The sequence below is a fragment of the Procambarus clarkii genome, chromosome 35 (assembly GCF_040958095.1).
Source record: "Procambarus clarkii isolate CNS0578487 chromosome 35, FALCON_Pclarkii_2.0, whole genome shotgun sequence".
Classification (NCBI taxonomy): domain Eukaryota; kingdom Metazoa; phylum Arthropoda; class Malacostraca; order Decapoda; family Cambaridae; genus Procambarus; species Procambarus clarkii.
This window is the reverse complement of record NC_091184.1, coordinates 19,325,127-19,334,180: the sequence shown is the minus strand read 5'-3', so window position 1 is coordinate 19,334,180 and position 9,054 is coordinate 19,325,127. Positions and strand designations below refer to the sequence as shown.

Here is a 9,054-nt window from a genome sequence, read left to right as displayed (position 1 = left end):
TGAACTAGAGTGGCAGCACAACACTACAGTAGTGATGGTGGTGGTACAGTGAACTAGAGTGGCAGCACAACACCACAGTAAAGATGGTATAGTGAACTAGAGTGGCAGCACAACACCACAGTAGTGATGGTGGTGGTACAGTGAAATAGAGTGGCAGCACAACACCACAATAATGATGGTACAGTGAACTAGAGTGACAGCACAACACCACAGTAGTGATGGTGGTGGTACAGTGAACTAGAGTGGCAGCACAACACCACAGTAGTGATGGTACAGTGAACTAGAGTGGTAGCACAACACCACAGTAGTGATAGTGGTGGTACAGTGAACTAGAGTGGCAGCACAACACCACAGTAGTGATGGTGATGGTACAGTGAACTAGAGTGGCAGCACAACACCACAGTAGTGATGGTGGTGGTACAGTGAACTAGAGTGGCAGCACAACACCACAGTAAAAGTGGTATAGTGAACTAGAGCGGCAGCACAACACCACAGTAGTGATGGTGGTGGTACAGTGAACTAGAGTGGCAGCACAACACCACAGTAGTGATGGTACAGTGAACTAGAGTGGTAGCACAACACCACAGTAGTGATAGTGGTGGTACAGTGAACTAGAGTGGCAGCACAACACCACAGTAGTGATGGTGATGGTACAGTGAACTAGAGTGGCAGCACAACACCACAGTAGTGATGGTGATGGTGGTGGTACAGTGAACTAGAGTGGCAGTACAACACCACAGTAGTGATGGTGATGGTACAGTGAACTAGAGTGGCAGCACAACACCACAGTAGTGATGGTGATGGTACAGTGAACTAGAGTGGCAGCACAACACCTCAGTAGTGATGGTACAGTGAACTAGAGTGGTAGCACAACACCACACTAGTGATGGTGATGGTACAGTGAACTAGAGTGGCAGCACAACACCACAGTAGTGATGGTGATGGTACAGTGAACTAGAGTGGCAGCACAACACCACAGTAGTGATGGTACAGTGAACTAGAGTGGCAGCACAACACCACAGTAGTGATGGTGGTGGTACAGTGAACTAGAGTGACAGCAGAACACAACAGTAGTGATGGTGGTGGTACAGTGAACTTGAGTGGTAGCACAACACCACAGTAGTGATGGTACAGTGAACTAGAGTGGCAGCATAACACCACAGTAGTGATAGTGGTGGTACAGTGAACTAGAATGGCAGCACAACACCACAGTAGTGATGGTGATGGTACAGTGAACTAGAGTGGTAGGAACTAGAGTGGCAGCACAACACCACAGTAGTGATGGTGATGGTACAGTGAACTAGAGTGGCAGCAAAACACCACAGTAGTGATGGTGATGGTACAGTGAACTAGAGTGGCAGCACAACACCACAGTAGTGATGGTACAGTGAACTAGAGTGGCATCATAACACCACAGTAGTGACGGTGGTGGTACAGTGAACTAGAGTGGCAGCACAACACCACAGTAGTGATGGTGATGGTACAGTGAACTAGAGTGTCAGCTCAACACCACAGTAGTGATGGTGATGGTACAGTGAACTATTGTGGCAGCACAACACCGCAGTAGTAATGGTGATGGTACAGTGAACTAGAGTGGCAGCACAACACCACAGTAGTGATGGTGATGGTACAGTGAACTAGAGTGGCAGCACAACACCACAGTAGTGATGGTACAGTGAACTAGAGTGGCAGCACAACACCACAGTAGTGATGATGGTGGTACAGTGAACTAGAGTGGTAGCACAACACCACAGTAGTGATGGTACAGTGAACTAGAGTGACAGCAGAACACAACAGTAGTGATGGTGGTGGTACAGTGAACTAGAGTGGTAGCACAACACCACAGTAGTGATGGTACAGTGAACTAGAGTGGCAGCATAACACCACAGTAGTGATAGTGGTGGTACAGTGAACTAGAGTGGCAGCACAACACCACAGTAGTGATGGTGATGGTACAGTGAACTAGAGTGGCAGCAAAACACCACAGTAGTGATGGTGATGGTACAGTGAACTAGAGTGGCAGCACAACACCACAGTAGTGATGGTACAGTGAACTAGAGTGGCATCATAACACCACAGTAGTGACGGTGGTGGTACAGTGAACTAGAGTGGCAGCACAACACCACAGTAGTGATGGTGATGGTACAGTGAACTAGAGTGTCAGCTCAACACCACAGTAGTGATGGTGATGGTACAGTGAACTAGAGTGGCAGCACAACACCGCAGTAGTAATGGTGATGGTACAGTGAACTAGAGTGGCAGCACAACACCACAGTAGTGATGGTGATGGTACAGTGAACTAGAGTGGCAGCACAACACCACAGTAGTGATGGTACAGTGAACTAGAGTGGCAGCACAACACCACAGTAGTGATGATGGTGGTACAGTGAACTAGAGTGGTAGCACAACACCACAGTAGTGATGGTACAGTGAACTAGAGTGGTAGCACAACACCACACTAGTGATGGTGATGGTACAGTGAACTAGAGTGGCAGCACAACACCACAGTAGTGATGGTGGTGGTACAGTGAACTAGAGTGACAGCAGAACACAACAGTAGTGATGGTGGTGGTACAGTGAACTAGAGTGGTAGCACAACACCACAGTAGTGATGGTACAGTGAACTAGAGTGGCAGCATAACACCACAGTAGTGATAGTGGTGGTACAGTGAACTAGAGTGGCAGCACAACACCACAGTAGTGATGGTGATGGTACAGTGAACTAGAGTGGTAGCACAACACCACAGTAGTGATGGTACAGTGAACTAGAGTGGCAGCACAACACCACAGTAGTGATGGTGATGGTACAGTGAACTAGAGTGGCAGCAAAACACCACAGTAGTGATGGTGATGGTACAGTGAACTAGAGTGGCAGCACAACACCACAGTAGTGATGGTACAGTGAACTAGAGTGGCATCATAACACCACAGTAGTGACGGTGGTGGTACAGTGAACTAGAGTGGCAGCACAACACCACAGTAGTGATGGTGATGGTACAGTGAACTAGAGTGTCAACTCAACACCACAGTAGTGATGGTGATGGTACAGTGAACTAGAGTGGCAGCACAACACCGCAGTAGTAATGGTGATGGTACAGTGAACTAGAGTGGCAGCACAACACCACAGTAGTGATGGTGATGGTACAGTGAACTAGAGTGGCACCACAACACCACAGTAGTGATGGTACAGTGAACTAGAGTGGCAGCACAACACCACAGTAGTGATGATGGTGGTACAGTGAACTAGAGTGGTAGCACAACACCACAGTAGTGATGGTACAGTGAACTAGAGTGGCAGCATAACACCACAGTAGTGATAGTGGTGGTACAGTGAACTAGAGTGGCAGCACAACACCACAGTAGTGATGGTGATGGTACAGTGAACTAGAGTGGTAGCACAACACCACAGTAGTGATGGTACAGTGAACTAGAGTGGCAGCACAACACCACAGTAGTGATGGTGATGGTACAGTGAACTAGAGTGGCAGCAAACACCACAGTAGTGATGGTGATGGTATAGTGAACTAGAGTGGCAGCACAACACCACAGTAGTGATGGAACAGTGAACTTGAGTGGCATCATAACACCACAGTAGTGACGGTGATGGTACAGTGAACTAGAGTGGCAGCACAACACCGCAGTAGTAATGGTGATGGTACAGTGAACTAGAGTGGCAGCACAACACCACAATAGTGATGGTGATGGTACAGTGAACTAGAGTGGCAGCACAACACCACAGTAGTGATGGTACAGTGAACTAGAGTGGCAGCACAACACCACAGTAGTGATGATGGTGGTACAGTGAACTAGAGTGGTAGCACAACACCACAGTAGTGATGGTGGTGGTACAGTGAACTAGAGTGGCAGCACAACACCACAGTAGTGATGGTGATGGTACAGTGAACTAGAGTGGCAGCACAACACCACAGTAGTGATGGTGGTGGTACAGTGAACTAGAGTGGCAGCACAACACCACAGTAGTGATGGTGATGGTACAGTGAACTAGAGTGGCAGCAAAACACCACAGTAGTGATGGTGGTGGTACAGTGAACTAGAGTGGCAGCACAACACCACAGTAGTGATGGTGGTGGTACAGTGAACTAGAGTGGCAGCACAACACCACAGTAGTGATGGTAATGGTACAGTGAACCAGAGTGGCAGTACAGCACCACTGTAGTGGTGGTACAGTGAACTAGAGTGGCAGCATAACACCACAGTAGTGGTGATAGTGAACTAGAGTGGCAGCACAACACCACAGTAGTGATGGTGATGGTACAGTGAACTAGAGTGGCAGCACAACACCACAGTCCACCACAGTCACCTCCGTAATATCACTGTGGTTTACTGCTGCCCTCACCACATCCAGGCCGCTCACCACATCACCCAAGACATATGACCACTGGTAACCATCCTGGAAGCCCCTGGTGATGATGGCGAACTGCGCACTCCTCTGACTCCCCGGCCCCCACCTGGTCAACACAGCTCCTGCCTGGCCTGACTCCCGGTACTGCCCCTGGAGGTCAGGCAGCAGTGGGGCTCCTCCCTTACCATCATTACTCTCGTAGTCCCCGCCCACCACATACTCCCCCGGCCTACCCTTGCCCCACACCCACAACAGTTTAGTGTTGCGGTAGGTGTGGCCCCGCTGGCCCGTACACAACAACACAAACTGTCTGGCCAGCGGTGTGTCAGGGGTCAGCCGGATGGTGACCCGCCCTCTTGTTGACCCCGCCCACCCGAGGTCAAGGAACGCCAGGGTGCAGGAGGGGTCCAGCACGCCCACAACCTCACTCTCCTGCAGAAAATGAAATAAATCATGCTGATAACTGTATAACAAAATGTTATCACATTAGTTATCATAACTCAGTAATTCAGTAATGTCAGTAAGACTAGTGGGTGTAATAAAGTAACCTGGAGGGCGTGGGCGTCGGCGGGCGTGGGCTGACGCAGGAGTGGGTGGAGGTACAGCTGTCTGTCTTGTAGAGTTATCCTGGCGGCGCGGCAGCCATCTTGGTCTTCCTGGACGGCCAACACCCGGCCAGCCTCCACCAGCCTCTTGACGGGCTCCCTCATCCTGCGGAGGTCCTCAACCTGTGGACAGTGTCAGCCCCATTATCACCCGAGGACAGTGTCAGCCCCATTATCACCTGTGGTCAGTGTCAGCCCCATTATCACCTGTGGTCAGTGTCAGCCCCATTATCACCTGTGGTCAGTGTCAGCCCCATTATGACCTGTGGACAGTGTCAGCCCCATTATCACCTGTGATCAGCGTCAGCCCCATTATCACCTGTGGTCAGTGTCAGCCTCATTATCACCTGTGGTCTTTGTCAGCCCCATTATCACCTGTAGTCAGTGACAGCCCCATTATCACCTATGGTTAGTGTCAGCCCCATTATCACCTGTGGACAGTGTCAGCCCCATTATCACCTGTAGTCAGTGACAGCCCCATTATCACCTGTGGTTAGTGTAAGCCCCATTATCACCTGTGGTCAGTGTCAGCCCCATTATCACTTGTGGTCAGTGTCAGCCCCATTATCACCTGTGGACAGTGTCAGCCCCATTATCACCTGTGGACAGTGTCAGCCCCATTATCACCTGTGGTCAGTGTCAGCCCCATTATCACCTGTTGTCAGTGTCAGCCCCATTATCACCTGTGGTCGGTGTCAGCCCCATTATTACCTGTGGACAGTGTCAGCCCCATTATCACCTGTGGACAGTGTCAGCCCCATTATCACCTGTGGTCGGTGTCAGCTCCATTATCACCTGTGGACAGTGTCAGCCCAATTATCACCTGTGGTCAGTGTCAGCCCCATTATCACATGTTGTCAGTGCCAGCCCCATTATCACATGTTGTCAGTGCCAGCCCCATTATCACCTGTGGACAGTGTCAGCCCCATTATCACCTATGGTCAGTGTCAGCCCCATTATCACCTGTGGTCAGTGACAGCCCCATTATCACCTGTGGTCAGTGTCAGTCGCATTATCACCTGTGGACAGTGTCAGTCCCATTTTGTTGCACTTGTAGCTCCAGCCCCCTCCTCTACTGGCAGGGGGTTGGTGCTGGACCTGTAGCTCCACCCCCCCCTCTACTGGCAGGGGGTTTGGTGCTGGAAAAGTAGTTCCAGCCCCCCCCCTCTACTGGCAGGGGGTTGGTGGTGGACATGTAACTTCAGCCCCCCCCCTTCTACTGGCAGGGGGTTGGTGCTGAACCAGTAGCTCCAGCCCCTCTCTACTGGCAGGGGGTTGGTTCTGGATCTGTAGCTTCAGCCCACCTCTACTGGCAGAGAGTTGGTTCTGGACCTGTAGCTCCAGCCCCCTCTACTGGCAGGGGGTTGGTGCTGGACCTGTAGTTCCTGGCCCCCCTCTACTCGAAGGGGGTTGGTGCTGGACCTGTAGTTCCTGGCCCCCCTCTACTGGCAGGGGGTTGGTGCTGGACCTGTAGCTCCAGCCCCACTCTACTGGCAGGGGTTGGTGCTGGACCTGTAGTTCCTGGCCCCCCTCTACTGGGAAGGGGTTCGTGCTGGACCTGTAGCTCCAGCCCCCCTTTACTGGCAGGGGGTTGGAGCTCGAACTGTAGCTTCAGTTCCCCCCCCCCTCTACTGGCAGGGGGGGGGGAGGGTTCGTGCTGGACCTGAAGCTCCAGTCCACCTCTACTGGCAGGGGGTTGGTGCTGGACCTGTAGCTCCAGTCCACCTCTACTGGCAGGGGGTTGGTGCTGGACCTGTAGCTCCAGCCCCCCTCTGCTGGCAGGGGTTCGTGCTGAACCTGTTGCTCCAGCCCCCCTCTACTGGCAGGGGGTTGGTGCTGGACATGTAGCTCCAGCCCCCCCCCCTCTACTGGCAAGGGGTTCGTGCTGGACCTGTAGCTCCAGCCCCCCTCTACTGGCAAGGGGTTCGTGCTGGACCTGTAGCTCCAGCCCCCCTCTACTGGCAGGGGGTTGGTGCTGGACCTGTAGTTCCTGGCCCCCCTCTACTCGAAGGGGGTTGGTGCTGGACCTGTAGTTCCTGGCCCCCCTCTACTGGCAGGGGGTTGGTGCTGGACCTGTAGCTCCAGCCCCCCTCTACTGGCAGGGGGTTGGTGCTGGACCTGTAGTTCCTGGCCCCCCTCTACTGGCAAGGGGTTCGTGCTGGACCTGTAGCTCCAGCCCCCCTCTACTGGCAGGGGGTTGGTGCTGGACCTGTAGTTCCTGGCCCCTCTCTACTGGCAGGGGGTTGGTGCTGGACCTGTAGCTCCAGCCCCCCTCTACTGGCAGGGGGTTGGTGCTGGACCTGTAGTTCCTGGCCCCCCTCTAATGGCAGGGGGTTGGTGCTGGACATGTAGATCCAGCCCACCTCTACTGGCAGGGGATTGATTCTGGACCTGTAGCTCCTACCCCCCCCCTCTACTGGCAGGGGGTTGGATCTGGACCTGTAGCTCCTAACCCCCCACGTCTATTGGAAGGGGGTTGGTTCTGGACCTGTAGCTCCTATCCCCCCCCCCTCTACTGGCAGGGGGTTGGTGTTGGACCTGTAGCTTCAGCCCCCTCTACTGGCAGGGGGTAGATGCTGGACCTGTAGCTCCACCCCTCCCTCTACTGGCAGGGGGTTGATGCTGGACCTGTAGCTCCACCCCCCCCCTCTAATGACAGAGGGTTGATTCTGGACCTGTAGCTCCAGCCCCCCTCTACTGGCAGGGCGTTGGTGCTGGACCAGTAGCTCCAGCTCCCCCTCTACTGGCAGGGGGTTGATGCTGGACCTGTAGCTCCAGCCCCCTTTACTGGCAGGGGGATGGTGCTGGACCAGTAGCTCCAGCCCCCCCTCTACTGGCAGGGGTTGGTGCTGGACCTGTAGCTCCAGCCCCCTCTACTAGCAGGGGGTTGGTGCTGGACCTGTAGCTCCATCCCACCTCTACTGGCAGGGGGTTGGTGCTGAACCTGTAGCTCCAGACCCCCTCTACTGGCAGGGGGTTGGTGCTGGACCTGTAGCTCCATCCCACCTCTACTGGCAGGGGGTTGGTGCTGGACCTGTTGCTCCAGCCCCCCTCTACTGGCAGGGGGTTGGTGCTGGACCTGTAGCTCCATCCCACCTCTACTGGCAGGGGGGTTGGTGCTGGACCTGTAGCTCCATCCCACCTCTACTGACAGGGGGTTGGTGCTGGACCTGTAGCTCCAGCCTCCCTCTACTGGCAAGGGGTTGGTGCTGGACTCTGTAGCTCCAACCTCCCTCTACTGGCAGGGGGTTGGTGCTGGACTGTAGCTCCAGCCTCCCTCTACTAGCAGGGGTTGGTGCTGGACCTGTAGCTCTAGCCTCCCTCTACTAGCAGGGGGTTGGTTCAAGACCTGTAGCTCCAGCCCACCTCTACTGGAAGGGGTTGGTGCTGGACCTGTAGCTCCAGCCCCCCTCTACTGGCAGGGGGTTGGTGCTGGACCAGTAGGTCCAGCGCCCCCTCTACTGGCAGGGGGTTGGTGCTGGACCTGTAGCTCCAGCACCCCCTTTACTGGCAGGGGGTTAGTGCTGGACTTGTAGCTCCAGCCCCCCTCTACTGGCAGGGGGTTGGTGCTGGACCTGTAGCCCCAGACCTCTTCTACTGGCAGGGGTTGGTGCTGGACCCCCCCCTCTACTGGCATGGGGTTGGTAGTGGACCTGTAGCCCCAGCCGCCCCCCCCCTCTACTGGCAAGGTGTTGGTGCTGGACCAGTAGCTCCAGCCCCCCTCCACTGGCAGGGTGTTGGTGATGGACCTGTAGCTCCAGGCCCCCTCTACTGGCAGGGGAATGGTGCTGGACCTGTAGCTCCATCCCACCTCTACTGGTAGGGGGTTGGTGCTGAACCTGTAGCTCCATCCCACCTCTACTGACAGGGGGTTGGTGCTGGACCTGTAGCTCCAGCCTCCCCCTCATTCTACTGGCAAGGGGTTCGTGCTGGACCTGTAGCTCCAGCCCCCCTCTACTGGCAGGGGGTTCGTGCTGGACCTGTAGCTCCAGCCCCCCTCTACTGGCAGGGGGTTGGTGCTGGACCAGTAGCTCAGGCCCCCCTCTACTGGCAGGGGGTTGGTGCTGGACCTGTAGTTCCTGGCCC

General features: G+C 54.5%; 1 protein-coding gene across 1 annotated transcript in view; it reads right to left on the bottom strand.

The window, feature by feature from the left end:
- Positions 1-1,271: 1,271 nt before the first annotated feature.
- Positions 1,272-9,054, bottom strand: part of LOC138371375 (uncharacterized) — a 54,928-nt gene continuing 47,145 nt past the window's right edge. Inside the window, exons 2-3 of the mRNA XM_069336158.1 lie at positions 4,912-5,091; positions 1,272-4,795 (exon numbers count right to left, since the gene is read on the bottom strand). Coding sequence (XP_069192259.1) covers positions 4,283-4,795; positions 4,912-5,091 — 693 coding nt within the window. The 3' untranslated portion in view covers positions 1,272-4,282. The remainder of the gene's footprint in view (positions 4,796-4,911; positions 5,092-9,054) is intronic.